This window comes from Gymnogyps californianus, chromosome 3 (assembly GCF_018139145.2).
Source record: "Gymnogyps californianus isolate 813 chromosome 3, ASM1813914v2, whole genome shotgun sequence".
Classification (NCBI taxonomy): Eukaryota; Metazoa; Chordata; class Aves; order Accipitriformes; family Cathartidae; genus Gymnogyps; species Gymnogyps californianus.
Window position 1 is genome coordinate 1,533,806 of NC_059473.1, and position 17,433 is coordinate 1,551,238.

General features: G+C 41.1%; 2 protein-coding genes across 6 annotated transcripts in view; one reads left to right on the forward strand and one right to left on the reverse strand.

Annotated features, from left to right (window-relative positions):
• Positions 1-291: 291 nt before the first annotated feature.
• Positions 292-2,877, forward strand: MALL (mal, T cell differentiation protein like). 2 transcript variants are annotated; one of them, XM_050893434.1, is made up of 4 exons: positions 292-427; positions 1,549-1,716; positions 2,063-2,191; positions 2,551-2,628. In XM_050893434.1, exons 1-4 carry the CDS (start codon positions 326-328, stop codon positions 2,611-2,613), a joined length of 462 nt encoding a protein of 153 aa, XP_050749391.1. In that variant the 5' UTR covers positions 292-325; the 3' UTR covers positions 2,614-2,628. The 2 variants fall into 2 exon arrangements, with proteins under 2 accessions (XP_050749391.1, XP_050749392.1); XM_050893435.1 differs by lacking the exon at positions 2,063-2,191 and having other exon boundaries at positions 2,551-2,877.
• A 439-nt stretch (positions 2,878-3,316) lies between these two features.
• LOC127014224 (ankyrin repeat and SOCS box protein 3-like) overlaps positions 3,317-17,433 on the reverse strand; it is a 32,619-nt gene continuing 18,502 nt past the window's right edge. For 2 of the 4 annotated variants that reach the window (XM_050893429.1, XM_050893428.1), the window contains exons 2-10: positions 16,714-16,927; positions 16,190-16,348; positions 14,559-14,671; positions 13,823-13,958; positions 12,871-13,048; positions 11,277-11,474; positions 7,952-8,203; positions 5,560-5,693; positions 3,317-3,659 (exon numbers count right to left, since the gene is read on the reverse strand). In XM_050893429.1, the coding sequence (XP_050749386.1) occupies positions 3,391-3,659; positions 5,560-5,693; positions 7,952-8,203; positions 11,277-11,474; positions 12,871-13,048; positions 13,823-13,958; positions 14,559-14,671; positions 16,190-16,348; positions 16,714-16,909 (1,635 nt within the window). In that variant the 5' untranslated portion in view covers positions 16,910-16,927 and the 3' untranslated portion in view covers positions 3,317-3,390. The remainder of the gene's footprint in view (positions 3,660-5,559; positions 5,694-7,951; positions 8,204-11,276; positions 11,475-12,870; positions 13,049-13,822; positions 13,959-14,558; positions 14,672-16,189; positions 16,349-16,713; positions 16,928-17,433) is intronic. The other 2 variants (XM_050893430.1, XM_050893431.1) reach the window with 2 other exon arrangements.

Sequence of the window (17,433 nt, forward strand, 5' to 3'; positions counted from 1 at the left end):
CTGCCTTGGCATGGTGTAGGATTTTTTTTTTTTTCTTTCCCCTCTCATTAAAGACCTTGAATTGATGATGTGCTGGTGGCAGGGCTGGGGTCCCATTGCTCTCCCATCCCGGTGTTGGCGGCAGGGCGTGTGAAGCCGGTTGCAATAGCCGGAGGTCTGCTGAGGGCTCCTTCAGCCGGAGGAAGCGGCGTGGTGCCAGCCTGGGCTGGTTTCTGTGATTACGTCCCTGCAGGCGTGTCGGTTAAAACCCCGCACGGGAGCGGCGCGGCGCAGGCAAATGCGAGCGGAGCCGAGCCGGAGCGGTCGTGGTGTCAGCTGAGAAGAGATGGCCTTGGCGTGTCCCCCTGCAGCCTCCACGCAGCCCGCCTTGCCCTCCGGACCCGCTGTCTTCAAAACCGTCCCCTACGTGTTCATCCTACCGGAGATAGTGAGTATGCTGAGCTTTCCTGCATTACAGCACCCCACTAAAGGCTCTAGCGAATCTAAAAATCAGGGAGCAGCCCCCAAAATGATCCCGAAGACAGTGTTAATGGGAAGTAACGTCTTTTCTTTTAGCTTATACTGAATGCAGAAAGGTGGTCTTTGTGTTGTGTTTTTTTGGGACAGCTTGAGGACAAGATACACTCCGGCTCCATCCCAGAGCCCATGCGAGGGTTGCCGGCTGCTGTAGGGCTGGGAGAGGCTGAAAAGCTGCCGGCGCCTCCGGGGCAGGAGCAGCTCTAGTTATGGCACAGAGGAACTCCGTTCACTGTATTAAGTCTTTGCAAGGGCTTGAAGGCAGTTTGGTGTCTTGTAACGTGTGACATTCCATGAATCTTTCAATTGCTTATGGGTCCAGAGGGCATCCGGTGGGCCTGGCTGAGATAACCGCTGGTGTACTTTGGCACATGACACAGCGCTGGCGACCCACACCACCCACGCTCCACGGGTGCAATCGCTGTGGCTGGGCTTTGCCGTGAACTGCCTGTGCCAGTGGGCTCAGCTCCCCGCTGCAAATCTGGGCGAGTTTCATCCACTGGAGCTGGAATGGCACAGGGCGGCGTGAGCTTATCCAGATAACTCCGCGTGCTATTTGTGCACGGTTAATATTTTAGGTGGATCCAGAGCAAGCGACTCACTCTGGGCTGGTGCGTGGAGTCAGGCGGAGACTTCCTCGTGCCGTGATTTCAAGCCCAGGAGATTAATGAGCGGGCAGGGCTGGGCCGACGCGGCCATTCGCCTTTCCCAGATAAAAGCACATTTTCTGGCTTCTCTGCCAAAGCACTTGGGGTGAGACATTTCCTTGCGTCGAACACGGCAGCAAACCTTTCCCTTTTGTAAGAAACATTTTGAAGTATTTCCCAAGAGCATTCAGGAAAACTCATGCCAGCTTGCAGTGCTGCTGTCATGCCAGGATGCTCTGGGAAGCTGGTCTGTGCTGCCTGAAGACACAAGGTTTCCAACGGCTGCTGGGGCCGGCCCGGGAGGGAGGCAAGGAGGGGCTCAGGGAGGAGAAGGGGCTTTCCCCATCCTGTCCTTATCGGAGGTGTCTGTGTTTGTCCCCGGCAGCTCTGTGGGACCTGGGTGTGGATCCTCGTTGCTGCTACCTCCGTCTCCTTCCCGCTGCTGCAGGGATGGGTGATGTACGTGTCCATCAGCTCCTGGCTCATCTCCCTGCTGTTCCTCTTAAGCTACCTCTTTGGCTTTCACAAAAACAGCGAGAACTGGAAAGTGCTGGTAAGGAAGGGCTGGGACACCGGCAGATGTTGGCAGCAGCAGTGTGGGTGTAAGACCACCGTGGCTGGCGATGGGTTAGCTGGGTTTGCCTTCTGCAAACAACCAGCCCTTTGTCCTCCTCTTGCCTTGACTGGAAATGCCGAGGGAAGCTGTGCTATGCCATGGCTGCTGTGTGGGCACAGAGGAGGGTTCGGCACGGTACGAGGGTTTGGTCCCAGCCCCTGTCTGGGCGTGTGTCCCCCATTCGAGCACTCGCACGTGCGGAGGGTAGACCTCGTCCTCAGGGCGAATCACAGAAGGACGGTCCCGGGCAGGCTTTGATCCTCGCCACTCCCTTGTTTTGCAGGACAGTTTGTACCACGGTGCCACGGCCATTCTGTACATGAGCGCTGCTGTTTTGCAAGCCAACGCGACCATCCGCTCTGAGTTTGGCCCTAACTCGCCACTTTACTACCAGCTCAACAGCGCCGCATCGGTGAGTCGGTCCAGAAAACCCCAGGCAGGCCAGAGTGCCTGCAGTTCCCCTCAGGGAGATGCAAGAGCAAATATCAAAGCCACAGCAGAGCCATCCCGAGCCCATCAGTGTCACACTGGTCAGAGCTTCAGCTCCTCGTCTCTGTTGCACTGTGCAGCCAGCGTGGGCTTCTCAGGGTCCAGCAGCTCATGGACAGCCTTGCGTGGCTGCCTCCTAGGAAATGTGGGGGGCTTTGCCTCTTCTTTGAGGCTGGAGAGAGCTCTAGGCTGGGAGGTTTCTCCAGGCTGAGAGCACCGAGAGGAGATGGGGTTAGACTCTCCCAGCTGATCCCAGCTTTTGCTCTTCTTCCTCTCATGCAGTTCTTTGCCTTCATCACGACCTTCCTGTACATCCTCCACTCCTTCAGCATCTACTACCAGTGAGCTCAGCAGCACCGGCTTCGCCTGTGCGGGACGAGGGCTTTCCCAGCGCAAAGGATGCAGATGTCTTCCGCCAAGGTGTCCCTGCCGCAGCCCTGTCACCCACCCCATGGGGACGGCGGTTACTTTTTCACTTCATTGAAGGAGGGATTTTTGTACAGCGGTGTCGTGTCGGTATGCTTATGGGGATGTTTCGTGCCTTGCCCGTGGGCTACGCAAGGGGAGGGACTGGGTGCAGGCTCCGAGCCAGCCTCCCACTCCGATGTTCCGCCAAATATAGATGACCAAGGAAAGGAATATGAAAGAAAATCACTGTTCCTTCAGCAAACAATTTCCTTTCTTATATTATTTTCCTATCTCTGGTTCAGCTAGATCACTCCTGAACGCATAAATTCATAACAATAATACAATATTGTGTCCCTTGACCTTCAGATAATTTCATTTGGTATATGCAGTACTTAGAATAAAGCACCTACTAACAGCGTCTGAGCAAATAGATTTCGACCACTAGATAAGTTATGTTCACTGAACAAGCTAATTTTACTCCGCAAGAGTTAAAGATTTCCTCCCAAAAACCAGAAAACATTCACAGACTTAGAAAGCTACAACAGACTTTTTAAACAAGTAAATCACAGAACTTCTAACAAACTTCTAGACATAGTATAAAACTACAGCATGAAAAGCCTTATTACTAAAGTTATTTACAGTAGTTCTTCTCCAGTGTCTGCTAATTGCCATTACAAAAGCTGCAGCCGAAGAGTTCAGTCACTGGCAGCGCCATCACCTAACACAGGCGTTACAGGCGTCCCTCTTCTCTGCACCTTCAGCAGTGGAGTGACTGGTAGAAGGAGCTGCCTCCTCTCTCTGCCCCAGATAATCCTCCGCTTCTGGGATAGCGTTGACTCGCAGTACATCTAAGTAGAGAAGGTAGTCCTGGAGACAAGCTGGCAATGGCAATTCCCGGATAAACTGGTCCGATCGCAGGCGTTCACTCGTTAAAATGGACCGGATCTCAAGACGACAAAGATGAGACAGGGAAGGAATGAAGGCTGAAAAATTAAAAACCAAGTCAAACACTGAACGGGACACCATGGGATTACATCACTTGCCTATGGTTACCTGGTTTAGCTGGATCCCGTCTGAACCCCCCAGTTCAGGCAGATAACGAGGCAGAGTTCTCGATAGCGAAGGGCTGTTGCCTGCTAGAATCAGCATTTTTGGAATTTCCCTACAGGAGCTAGAAAAGTTACCTTAAACTTCTAGAAACAAAGTGTCAAAGAATCCTTAATCAGAAAGTTTCATCTCACCAGCCTAGAACAGCTACCTGCTTGGGGGAAGAGAGGCTCGTGCCACCTCACAAAAAATGAAAAATTAAAGTCTAGAAGTAAATCCAGCAACAAAATAACACAAGGGAAAACACTTTTAGGATAAGTATTAAACGATAGCATGACTCAGTTGGCATACGATGCCAAATGTTCTAACATGTTGCTAAATAACTTGACTTAGGACAACCACTGTGCCGAAAGATACACAAACATGTCTGTAAACGTGCATTCGTGCAAACACAAACGTTCACATTATAGATCAACTTATCCCGATATAGAACTGTAGTGCCTCCAAACTCTCCTAGAGTGGCTTCTCCATTGATTTTACTCACAAGGAATCTGTAATAACAACTGCAGTGATTTCTGTATTTCAGTATAGAAGGGTAAGTACGGCAGGCGTGTAACTCCACGGGACCGTGCATTTTGCAAGCCTTCAGCTGGAGCTGTGAACACCAGGTTTTGAACTTTTGCGCACAAACCTTTCATTTTTAATTTCCTATGCTCACTCGCATCACGAGCTTATCTCAGTTCAAGTGCTTGGTGTTTCTCAAGCGGGGAAGCCTGCCTCTCAGCACAGCAGCTGGCCTGCTTGCCCTGACTGCTCTTGGCTGAAACAATGAAAAAGCGAAAACTTTCAAACTTCCCCCCCATCCTGCTTTTCCCTCTCTGCTTTCTCTCTTTGGCTTTAGTTACTGGATGCTATTACAACACAAATACATTTATTAATAGCAAAGGAAACAAAGAAAGAACTTCATCTAAATTTCCCCAAATAAAACCTCTTTTTTTTTTTCCCCACTCCAAAAAGATATCCTAATTACCTTCAAATATTCCAAAGGAAGTATTATTTAATAACATTATCACTTAGACATTTTAAAAATTATTACAGACGCTTTTAAAGAAGAATTTGCTTTGAAATGAGTCACTAACAGACATCTGAGCGCAATTTTTCAGTAACATAATGTATAGGTCACAGTGCATGACCTGTATGTTAAAGCTGCTCTTCTGAAGGGTGAACGCAGTGAGCGCTAGTGTTTTCCTGGACAATCAATTATTGAATCTTTTTGGTTGACCACATTTTGATTACAGGAGTGACAATGAACAGCTAGATTTGTAGGTATTTCATATGATGATTTATATAGTTTGCAATTTAATTACCGTCAAACGCTTACAGAACAGGATAGACACTTCATTGGAAATACAAATCAAATAAGAAAAAATAAAATCAGTGGGATATTGTCTAGAAAACATAACCAAGTAATATTGATCATCTTCCCTTAAATCTTCCAAGAGGCTGAACAAATCATTTCAGGAAGGCACAGTACTAATGTACAGTCACTACCATGTTTTATAGCACATGCATTACTTCAAAGCAGACAAGATAGCCTAAACCGAGAATACCTACTTGAAACTTGCTAACTCTGAATTGAACAATGTAACGAGTAAAATTCATTCAACTATGTTTTGCTTGTTTGTTTGTTTAGGGCAACTGCTATTTCTGCTCCCCAGTTTCTGGACAAGCAATGTCTATTGACTATTGAACCTTCTTTGCCATCGTGCATTAGCACAAAGAGCTGTTTCCCACTTACAGCCACAGAGACTTTTTTCCCCTAACTGTATTGCTTACCAAAATGGCTCTTGGGAGTCCAAGTGAACTTCTCTTTGTAGTCTGAAAGGTCTTGCTCTACAGCTGGAGGAAGTCTCTTCCAGTTCGTGAACTCCAGGATGAAATTAAGGGCATTCTCGCTCACAGAGAAAATCCTGCACAACAAAAACTCCCATAAAATATCATTTTACACAATAGCATAAATATAATAATGGAAACAACACATAGAAAACTTTACTATTTTCTAACAAAACCTTAACAATTTACATCCTAAGCCCAGAAACAGAAAACCATTAAAGAGAAATCCAAAGTAATTTTGACAGCACAAGCCTTTACTAATGTAATTTTATCTTCCTCCATTTCTTTTAAAAGTTAGACTGTAAGAGAAAAATATCTGCTCTGAAATTTAAATGCCTCAGTAACAGGCAACATTCTCCTCTGCACTAATTTCTTATTCCGTTTCCACCTAAATTTTAATAAGGGGTCAAGACACCAGAGCATTATAAGCATTACCATCACATTTGGGGAAAAAAATGCACATATATTCAGATACTTATTTATTAAAAGAAAACAAAACAACCCCCACAAAATTTGCACGTACTTCAAACTCTCCTTCTACCAGAGATTGCATTTTTATGTATTCAGAAATCAGTATGATTTACATTTCAAATCTTTAGCATGTGTGAAGAACTTTTAACAATAGCTTAATTGAATAAAGTGTAGAAGGAGGTTTAAGTAACAGCAGGTAAAACAACTGTTTTAGTATTACACGGGATGAAGAGCCATGCAATTTCACAGAACAGCTTCTTGGCTAGATGTGTACAATCCTGAATTTTCATTTGAATGGAAATCTAAATGCTCTAAACATACAAAAATATCACGACTAAAATTTTTTAATACACTTGCTTTTTACAAGAGATTCATGTCAAAATTATTTTATGTCCTTTCTAGTTTTTACTATTTCATTTTTCGTATTTGACTGAACTTTCATACATTCACTGAAAACCATACAGGAGAGAGATCTGATCGCCTAGCTTTCTTTAACAGAATGGTGATTTTACTTTTCCCACTGGTAATTAAAATGGTCAGTGCTCTAGACTGACCGGTTTATGATTGATTATACAGTTGTTTTGCACAATGAGCCAAAGACAGTTAATGAACCACATGCATAAATGTCATTTGCTGTCTACTATCCTCCTGTTATCTTCCAGGATGGAATAGTTAATATTGAAGTTAAACTTACAAAAACATTAGTTTTCTAGATTATGATGTGATAAACATTATTTTTAAAAGTGGGTATTTAAACAACAGAAGTAATTGGTATAAAAGGATTTGTGGATTATGTAACAAAATATCCAAAAGCATCGTATACAATATACATGGACAGTGAGATTTGTTTACTCACTGAATTGCAATCTTGTAGTGTGTTTACTTTCGCAATCACTTAGTCTTCTGTGAATAAATATGATCTACAGAAGCACAGATATACCAGGCTTTATACATGCTCCTCTAATTGCTGTTCAGAAAGCCATGGATGCTAATGATTAACAGAATCTCAGTAAGTTGAGATTGAACTGCATTTAAATGAATGCATTTAAAACTACCAATGATATCTTAACCATGATATCTTAACAGTATCTGGAATATAAATCAATATTTAAGTAAATCTTAAAATCTTACTCCTTTCATACAGTTAAGTAATGCATGTAGTGAGTTTATACATCTCACATTATGTTGTTAACAGCTGAGACATACGGTAGTAAAGTCTAAGCGTCATCTTCACGGACAAGAAAAAAAACAGAAGAAAATACAAATACTTCATAATTTTAAATATAAGTTTAATGCCGTAGTGCCTAATTAAATATAAACCATCACCAAGCAGTTATCTGTATGTGGAAAAACTTAAAACAAAACAAAACAAAACAAAACCCCAACAGACTGGAATTTTTGCCACATTATTTTGTTTAACACAATCTCTAACTGCATCCATTTCCTCTCCTCCTAGCCTTGGCCCAGCTTCACCTTACATTTGTTTCCCATCCCTCCTGACCTCTTTGTCTGTATTTGAAATTCTTCTTACCATTACCGTATTATACATACACACGCAATTTGCAACTAGATTTGGGGCTAATAAGAGATGTTCGATATAAAAATTGCGAAATGATGCCTTTCTCCGGGGTAGTGATAAAGCAATCTCCATTCCGGCTTTCTTCCTAGAAGAAATTCGTTTTGCTGAATCCAGCCACTAGCCGTCAATGAGTTATTTCAGACTTTCCATAACCCTCATCATTCCTGATCACGGCAAATGATTATCAAGTACTATCCTCTGAAAGCACACGTTAAATAACACTGGCAACAGCTTTGCAGATTGGCATACAATATTTAAGTAAACAAGATAACATTATCTGCTTACCAGAATCTGCGCATTAAATTCACTGGATTAAAACCAGCCAAGAGCAGATAAGGCAGCCATTCCTTGTACTCCTCATGCGCTTTAATTGTGTAACTTACGAACTCTGTTAACTGGTCCCCAGAAGGCAGTGAACAGCCCAGCTTCAAGAAGCGTTGAAACAAAGTAAACTTCCCATGGAACAGGCAATATCCCAAATTAATCCCAAGTAAGGTGATCCCGTATTTCAGGAAAATATCAATGAAATAAAAAAACCTATGAACAGCACACAAGGAACAGGACATCCTGTTAGTTTTTCCCCAGAAAGCATCTACCATTTCACTTCTTACCTCCGAGAAAGCAAATTTCCTCTACCAAAAATCCCCCCAAACCAAAGAAAAAACACAGCATGCCATTCTGACTGCAGTTCTTTCTGGAAAGCATCAGTTTAAAATGTACAACTAGTTCAGGAGACCACAGTCCCTACATTTAACTATTTTGTTCTTTTTGTTCTGAAAAACCTATGGTTCCAACCAGCTTCCAAGCCTTCAAAGCAAGCCTTTTGATCACAAACAGAAACCGCCCCAAGTCATCAATTACTGGTATCTGTAACCCAGAGGTATCACCACACTGCTGATCCGCCACGTCCTTGCTATAAGCAGAAAGCACCGTGCCCACTTCATTAGGTTTCACCTTAAAAACATGCCATATGCAATAGATGGACAAGTATGTGAAAATATCAAATGATTGCACGCCGGAACTCGGGGACCAGCCTAATGTTCAAACTTGTTAAGGGTTTAATTTACATCCAGCTGTATTTGCAGGAAGCTCTGCAACCCACTGAACTATTGTAAACATTTTTAAATGTTTTTACTAAAATCATTTTATCATTATCAATTATAATATGGTAATACAATAATGAATGAGATTATGACTGATAATTAGTGTGTTGCTTTTTAGTTAGTAATTAGATTGCACATTACTTCATAGAAGTGGTTTTGAAGTAGTGATACCATCCCTTCCTAATTTATTTATTATATACTGAGAATAGGACAGAAGGAGAAAAACGATGTCCAAGGATTTTCAAAGACGCTTTCTAGGAGTCTGCAATGAAAATCGGTAATAACAAACCCTACGCACTGCTTCACTGCACACCTTATACATCGTGTACGGAGATACGGAAAAGCACATTCTGCCTCGTACCCCGATGTGTGATTTCACATGCGCCGCTTTGGATCTGGATGAGTTCCTGCCTCAAGCAATTCAAAATCATCTGCAGCCTGACCAGAGACACAAGAGGCTGTAACAGGCACAGTCACTGGGATGTACTTCCACTATTAAAAAAAAATAATTCTGTCCTTGATTTCCCTCTTTGAAATAAGCCCTTTTAGTTCAAGTAGGATAAACTCAATCAGAATATTACTGTAGTATTTGCACTTCAGGAACATTATGAAACTGGCAAGTTATTTATTACAATTATGGCACTGTAGATTGATGGCATATATTTGGTAAAGTTTTTAAAAATTCTCCTAAGCCAACTGTAAGAATGTGCGATCCTATTAATTAATAGCATGCAACCAGTACACACTTTACAAACACATATATTCAAACATATTCAGCAAAGAATATCCCAGCAAAGTTAATTCTTTCAACAGCTTTATCCAGGGGAAAAAAAAGTACATCACCTCAAGACCACCACAAAACAAGCTTTCTCGTAAAAAATAATTTCTCAAATAGCCTCTACACATCTGTGTACAAGCCTCAGTTGTTTATAGGATTCAGGGCACTAAGACACATCCTCTTAATGTTAGTATTTTGGCTAAAAATGTTTGCAGGTGACAAACTTTTGGAATCTAAGAACTGTTAAAATACTGCGTATTTTGATTTTTCTTCCTTACATAAAGGAAATCAGAGCAGGTCAATGTGGAAGACAAGAAGCAAGAATGAGAAACTGAAATCATGATTCCCAAACGTAAGCCAGCCCCAAGAGCTATGATTTTGCATCTACTGGATAAACTGCTTTTTAATGGGGGTGAACGAAATTCACTACTACCAAAACCTCATAAACTTAAATGGCAGCATATAAGCAATAAATTTTGGTCCATGTACATTAAACATTCTGTTAGAATCTGAGTTTTAAGAACATTTAAAAGCCTTTATGAAGATATTTTCCTTATTGAAGCACACTAACCACATAACGTTACTTCACATTAATATTCCTGAGGAAGAGCGTCTACAAAGGGTGAACTAACTAGAATTCTGGCAAAATATTAAATGACAGACAGCAATCAGCTGAAGGAAAAAAGTTTTCAAATGTATTCTCTACCACATGAAATTTCTCTGTTGTTCTAAGGCGTAAAGCAGTTACCAGGTAATTGCTCTCAAGTCTCAATTAAAATCTAAAACATAATGACATTACAGCTCTATACAAAGGTCAGAACGGCCAAGAAGTGACTGAAATGTGACTCTCGATTTAGATTTGAGCTGTGCCAGTATTCAATCCTTTGAATATTGTTTTATATATTGAATTAGTTTGGGAGGAGCACAAGGCAAGCTTGGGGACAGCAACATCTAGATCTTTTACAGTAATCGCCCACTCCTCCACGAATTAATTTCCCACAGAAAAAGGAAGAAGAAACTTCTGTACTACGTGGGGGGCGGGGGGGGGGAAATCAACAATAAGGACATGAAGAGCACCTCATTGACATACCATATATATGGTATGGTATATACACTTAGGAGTAAGGCTTTTATACCTTGTTATTTTTCCTCCAAAAGTATAGCCTTTGCATTATGAAGTAAGCATTGTTTTATTTCCTACTGAATACCAGAGGTGCGCATCACTCACCAGGCATAAAAAGAAACGGGTCATGATCTAAAAGAATATATCATTCAGTTTCCCAGTCCTCCTTACAGCCATAGTGTTGAGCTGATTAATTCTGCTTGTCTTATGCACGAGACTGGCATACAGAAAAGGAAAACACTATTTTCCCATAACTCATCCTTACTGAAATAATCTGGCTACTTAAGAGTCCTTTTGACCCAATTACAGCATCGAGTCATGTTCCCAGAAGACAGAGACGTGTTAGTAAGGACTTCTGAAAGCAGGAAAACTGCAATTACGTTCCACAAGACTCTTCTTCAAAGAGCTGAGCTTCCCCTTGGAGATTTCAGTGAGGTTCTTCAGCTGGTGCATGCAATCCAAAGCCCACGCACCATTCAGATACTTACAGTTTAACTCTGTCAGCTCAAGAATCGAGGAAGGACAGCAGGAAAACTGCACATTTAGAAGAAGTTAAATAAAGGCCAACATAATTATGAATAGTTTCAAAATATGAGGCATACTTACTCTTTTTGGAAGACCATACACATGGGTGATCTGCAGTCAAAGTTAAGGCACTCTTGAGCATCTGGACTGTAGCCTTCTTTAAGTAACATTTCCAGACATTCTTTATTACCACCATATACTGCTGAATACACAGGGCTCACTTTGCCTTTGCCTTTGTCACAAATCCGATCAGTAATTGGTATTAGCAACTCTAATATCCTGCAAATATTTAAAAACACTATTTATTTTGTGACCTTATGCAATAATTAATTTTAAATGTATGGTCATTTTTCATATGGTCGTTGCAACTTAAGAAGAAAATCCTGGTTTTTCACTACTGAGTTTGCATAAAAGAACAACCTTTATCATTTCATACATAGACCCATAACAAACATTGTGCTTTGGCTTGGATTTAGGCTGGCAATAAATATTTTAATCTGAACCAGAGACAGACATTCCTATTATCCAACAATCCTTTTTACAGCAATAGAGTACCTCTGCACATTAAATCCAGACTTCCATGAAGTCTGGAAGCAAACTGAAAATGTGAGTTGCAAATAAAATTAGTATTTACTTCTGTTCAACAATACTCACTGAGATACTGAAACAGAAAAATCATTCTGTTTTATAGCTCAACCTTCTACATCCTTTCCAGCTAACAAGGATTAGTGACAAACACCAATTCCTTTGCTACTGGAACCTCCTGGTGCTGCTCAGAGGTCACCGGTTACATATTGCTGCAAAAGCTACGAAGGCAGCATTTGATTTAAAGACATTTCTAGTACTGACAACTTTGCTAGCCCATCTTCTGTTTCTGAGAAAAGGAACAAAAACCAGGTTCCTCAGTATCTATTACAGTCTGCTTTCCGCATCAGTTTGAGGAGAGGCATCAATTTGACGCCTAAACTTTAATGACAACTCAGCCAATGACCTCCTTTTGCTAGGGGTTAAGATCAAGCATCTACTAATAATTTTGCAGTTAGTATCATCATTAATATATCTGATTTTAAGTGCTGTCATACATGTGCAAATCATGGGGTTCCCGAGAGATGCTTCTCCGCAACGGCCTGCTACTCTAGGACTTCCTTCCGCTCTTGATTTTCTGCTGTGAAAGCAACTTATATCACCGGGATTGGAGAAAGCTACAAATGGATTTCTAGAAGGATTACAGGAACTGTTTTGTGGCTTTCATTCTCTGGCTGGTTCAGCTAATTCATTATTTGCGTACGATTACTTCTGCTACTTAATGGTCAGGACTATAATTCTAATTAAGAGCTGTTCAAGTCATGTATAAAGCATATGCTACTGTTATTTGTATTTTAAAACGTAAAAGTAATATGGCTATTGAGTGAATTGATATTTGGTTCAGCACTGTGGAAAACCCTCTAAACTCATTAGGATATGGGTCAGACCCAGGTTAGATGCTGAATTAAAAATGGTTGGTGACTTTACTGGGACTACTAACAGACATTTAAAATACGAAAATAATTAGGAATTCTAAACTACAAATCAGCTTGAGAACTCGTTTTTCTTCCTTTTAGAGCTGAACTTCCTCTTTGTCGATTAGGTTTTTATTACCAGAGTCTTCTGTCTGAATGTCTTTTTAATCACCTACTTTTTATGGCCCATTTCAGCCGCTGCGTGGATAGGTAACTGCCAGTTATCCTCATTGCAGTAGAGATTTGGATCTGCCCCTTTCGATAACAACAGTTCCACACATTCGAGGTGGCCCTCCTGCGCAGCAATCAGCAGGGGAGTGGCTCTGTCCTTGGCTTGACAGTTTACGTCTGCACCTAACAAAAAAAGCCAATACTTTACATCACCACTACAGGACACAAAATAAACAACAAATTAATGTTAATCAGTAATTGGTTTTCACAGAGTGACTTCACAACACAACAGGTTTTCCACAGCAATAAGGAAACATTAACTAGGTTGTTGCTAACTTTTTAAACAGTCAGTGCTTTAACATTAACTCTGTCAAAGATCAGCACAACACGAGATAAACATGCTGGAGAAAAGGCAATGGGCTAGGCAATCTTTTGATCGCAATTATTTTTTGAGATTCTCCCCCATGTATTGGTAGATCAATTAGTACGATTTCTCTGGTCAGGTCATGGCACCCTCAGGCTTAATAATTACGGCAATTAATTTTGGTTGTAAGGACACATGCACTTAGACATCTAAAACGTGTTGATTATGTGAATGAAACTGTTGGCCAGAGAGAGGTATCTTCACTTAGCCTGAACAATATCCTATTACAAGAGCAATGTAATCACAATCAGACCACTAACGTAGAGCTATTGAGGGCTTCTAAAAGACCCTGATGATCCTTAATCTTTTCATAGTTTTATTATTTCCTACCATCACTTGCTGAAAACTACATTAAATTACTGAAACAAGATTTAACCAATTAAGATGGTTTTGCATACCCATCTGCAACTAAAATTACATTAAAAACACTAAAATGTGAAGTTATGAAGTGCAAAAGTAGAACTAAAATTGTATCTGGTGACAGGCTGATGCAAGTTTAAGAACAATGAAGCTAAATGAATGATCACTATTACCATGAGATACAAGCAGTCTTAAACTCTCCAGCTTTCCATACTGAGCAGCAACAAACAAAGGTGTAATTCCAAAGTCATCCTTACATTCCTTGCTTGCCCCTTTCTCCAGGAGTATTTTCATTATCTCAGTGCATCCCTGAAATAAATATTTTTATTCTTAACCAACAAAAAAGTGGGGAATCGACATTATCTATTTTTCCCACACATTCCAAACAGAAATAAGAAAAAACACAATATATTCAATACTCTAAAGTATTAATCTAAAGATGTACCAAAAAATTAATGGCAGAAAAAATTAGACAAGTTTAATTTAATTTTTCACATTTGCTCATTTACACGATACATACAAATGGAAATTAAATTAGTTGATGAGAACCATTCTGCTAACATATTTCCATTCCAGAAATAGGTCATACAACTCCTGATGATGAGATACTAAACAGAACTCTTTCTCAAAAAGATCTTGTAAGAGAGTCACTTCCCAAACACAACACGTGAGCTTGTGAGTACATGCAATACTTATAATACTTCAATAATTATTGCTTCCCAACATCAACATCTCATGTAGTTTCAGATACACCCTTCAGTGCATTGCAAGCCCTTCAGCATTTAGACAACCTTATGACTGCTAGGGTAGGTTAGGAAAAATTACCCAATAAAAAGGCAAAGAAATAGATAAATTATCACTCAGAATACACCAGTTACATGAAAATTATATGATACACTTACAGGTTACCTGAAAAGAAGCTTGGTGCAAAGAATTCCATCCAGACCAAGAATGAGGTCCTTTAACATTCGCTCCGTGTTGGAGCAGAAACTTTACAATGTCTGCATGTCCATTTTCAACAGCTTCAAATAGAACAGTAAAAAAAAGAAGAAAAAAAAATCTTATTAAATGGATTTAAAGAACTCATTGAAAAAAATCAAATGGTCTCACTGCTAACTTCCTGACACAATAATCATAATTCTTTTAAACTTGCCTTATATATGCTTACTTGCCTTTTACATTTACACCCCCAAAACAGTGTTGGAGAATGGAAATTGATCCACAAAGTTTTTAGTTAGACTTGTTAAAATTCCACCTACGTTGTGCTAACACAGATAACAAAAGCAAGTTTCTCTCCTCCCTCTTTCCCGTGGAACATGGAGATAACCCTGCAGCAGGCACCTAACTGCATGACAGTTGCAACGGCTTCCGGAACTTGTGAAGCCCAGTGGCTATCTTACAACAAATTCCCCCAAACTTAAGCTTTTTAAAAAAGTTTAAAACTGTTTTAAACACTTACATAAAATTACTTTATAATGTGTACATTTAATTTATGCTAATGCACTCATTGACAAAGCCTCCTTTAGCATCCTGATTCATCCTCAAGTTTTTGCCAACGACAATTCTACCAAGGCGTATTTCCTGTGTAACTGTAAATGCTTGATACGGTGGTAAATGACCTGCGAATAGTTGCTACTGACTGAATAATTTTTAGAGTATTAGCGCACGAGCTCGCCAAAGGAGTGCCTCTGGCGTGTAGCACTCAATGTCCAACACAGAGCTGTGCCATAACCCCATTACATAGTCTGGACTAACCTGACCATAAACTTTTTCCTTTTTAAAAATCTCTTGGATATACAACCCCAGGACCGTTCCTTGGCCCTGTCTAATCTACGTAAGCACTTACACATAGTGTTAATTATCATTATCCAACGTGCTTTTAATGATGATTTCCCCACAAGTGCTACCTGTTACCAACTGTTTTAAGCAAATAAGCTATTTAGTTGCTTAAAAATAAAATGTGAATAGACTTGTAAACAAAGGTAACACGGCAGCCATGATGTTTGCCTGGGTATGGAGGCCAGTAAAACAATAAGCATATTTAATCAGATGATTTAGACGCTGAGGATTCACTATAGCAGAAGTTTTAAGCATTTTGTGTCAAACATAAATCATAGAAAAAATACTAAAATAATGGACCTTAATTGCTAAACTAGGAATTGCAAAAACAATAAGAGGTCTTTTCACATAAGAAGTAGGGAGGAATTAAAAAAAAAAAAAAAAAAAAGACTTGAAACACCCTCATACAGATGTAATCCTGTACGTCCTAGACCTTTTCTGTGCTAGAAAGAAAGAAAAGGTGATGCAGAAAACCAATTTGGTTTTACAATTTTGCTTTAAAACACAGTCTGAAGCAGATTTATCCATAAATAAAAGGTAATTTCTAGACCCACTCCATCTCCAAGTCTAAAGCCTAGTATTTAGGCTACAAAAATATGAAACATGGTAGGCAGTGAATGAACTCTGGTGAGTTTAAATTTAGTGAATAAGCTTTTCCTCACTCATCGGTTGTTCTGAGATTTCAAGAAAGCTCGTGTCACCTAGGAACAGTGGGGTGGTTGCTTCAGTGGTAACTTCATTGGGGTCAGCCCCAGCTTCCAGAAGAACACGAACACTTTCCAAAGACCCATGGCGTGCTGAAAGGTGCAGCGCACACATCCCTTCAAAAGTCTTTGAATTTATGTAGTCACCAGATGGAGCTACAAATGACAATAATGGTGGGAAAAAAGTGTATTTAGCAAGGAATTACAAAACAAGTTATTTCAGATGTGTGGCCTACAGCATATCCACGAACGTGCTGTTATCAACTCTTTCAAACAGCAGTGTCAGTTATTGCTGGCCCTATGCAGATACCCACCTTGGACAGAGAAGGTAACGTAAAATCAAAAGTCACTCACAGACTACAACATGCCTATTTTTCTTTACCGTAGCTAGTCAGCATCTATGAAACCACACAGAAATTTACAAAACAAGAATACTATAAGAGAAATCTATTTAATTTATATTTTATATGACAGGGTAACTTAGCAGAAAGTCCCACTATTTCACATCAAATTTTCCTTACCTGCACGAACTAGCAGCCTCAGACATTCACTCGAATTGTGAGCTGCTGCTTCGTGGATTGGCACCCACCCCCTGTTATCTGGAACATCGATGCTGTATCCCTGCTTAATTAGTTTCGTCAACATTTTAACATTTCCTTCTCTAGCTGCAAGCCCCACGGCGGAACATCGATCGGAATAGGCTTCCGTGAAATCCATCCTTGCGTATGCCAAACTCTGCAGGAGGAAGGCAGGAGGAAGAAAGGGGAGGAGGAAAAAAAAAAAAAAAGGAAAAAATAAAAAGGAAAAAGAGATGCCTGTTACTACAAAATATGTATACGAGTTTGTTTTGTTTTGTTTTGCAGATGGTTTGGCTTGGTTTGTGGTTTTTGGGGGGAGCGTGTTTGTTCGTTTGTGGGGTTTGGGGGGGGTAAGAGCTCCCCTGCTGCTGCCCAGCGGCTCCCTGGGAAGCAGTTACAGGGGGCAGGGGATATCTTTTCCCGGGCCAGCTGACATAACTATAAAGGCAAACCTCTGCGCTCAAGACGGGCTCACACAGACACCTTGCAGAACCACGGTCACGCCGCCGCTCTGCCAAAACACCGTCGTGGCTCCGCCAGGAGCCCCCCTCCCTCCACAAAGCCCCGAGGCCGCTAGCACCTCAGGGGCAGAACCCGCTACCTCCCGCGCCGTCTGCGAGCGGGAAGCCCGCTTCCCCCCCCCTCCCGCCCCCGGCCGCGGGG

Bases quoted from the DNA above. Each gene is read 5' to 3' on its own strand.
- MALL (XM_050893434.1), top strand. From the start codon at position 326: ATGGCCTTGGCGTGTCCCCCTGCAGCCTCCACGCAGCCCGCCTTGCCC. The intron at 428-1,548 runs GTGAGTATGCTG...TGTCCCCGGCAG, and splicing joins TGTTCATCCTACCGGAGATA to CTCTGTGGGACCTGGGTGTG. The intron at 2,192-2,550 runs GTGAGTCGGTCC...CCTCTCATGCAG, and splicing joins AGCTCAACAGCGCCGCATCG to TTCTTTGCCTTCATCACGAC.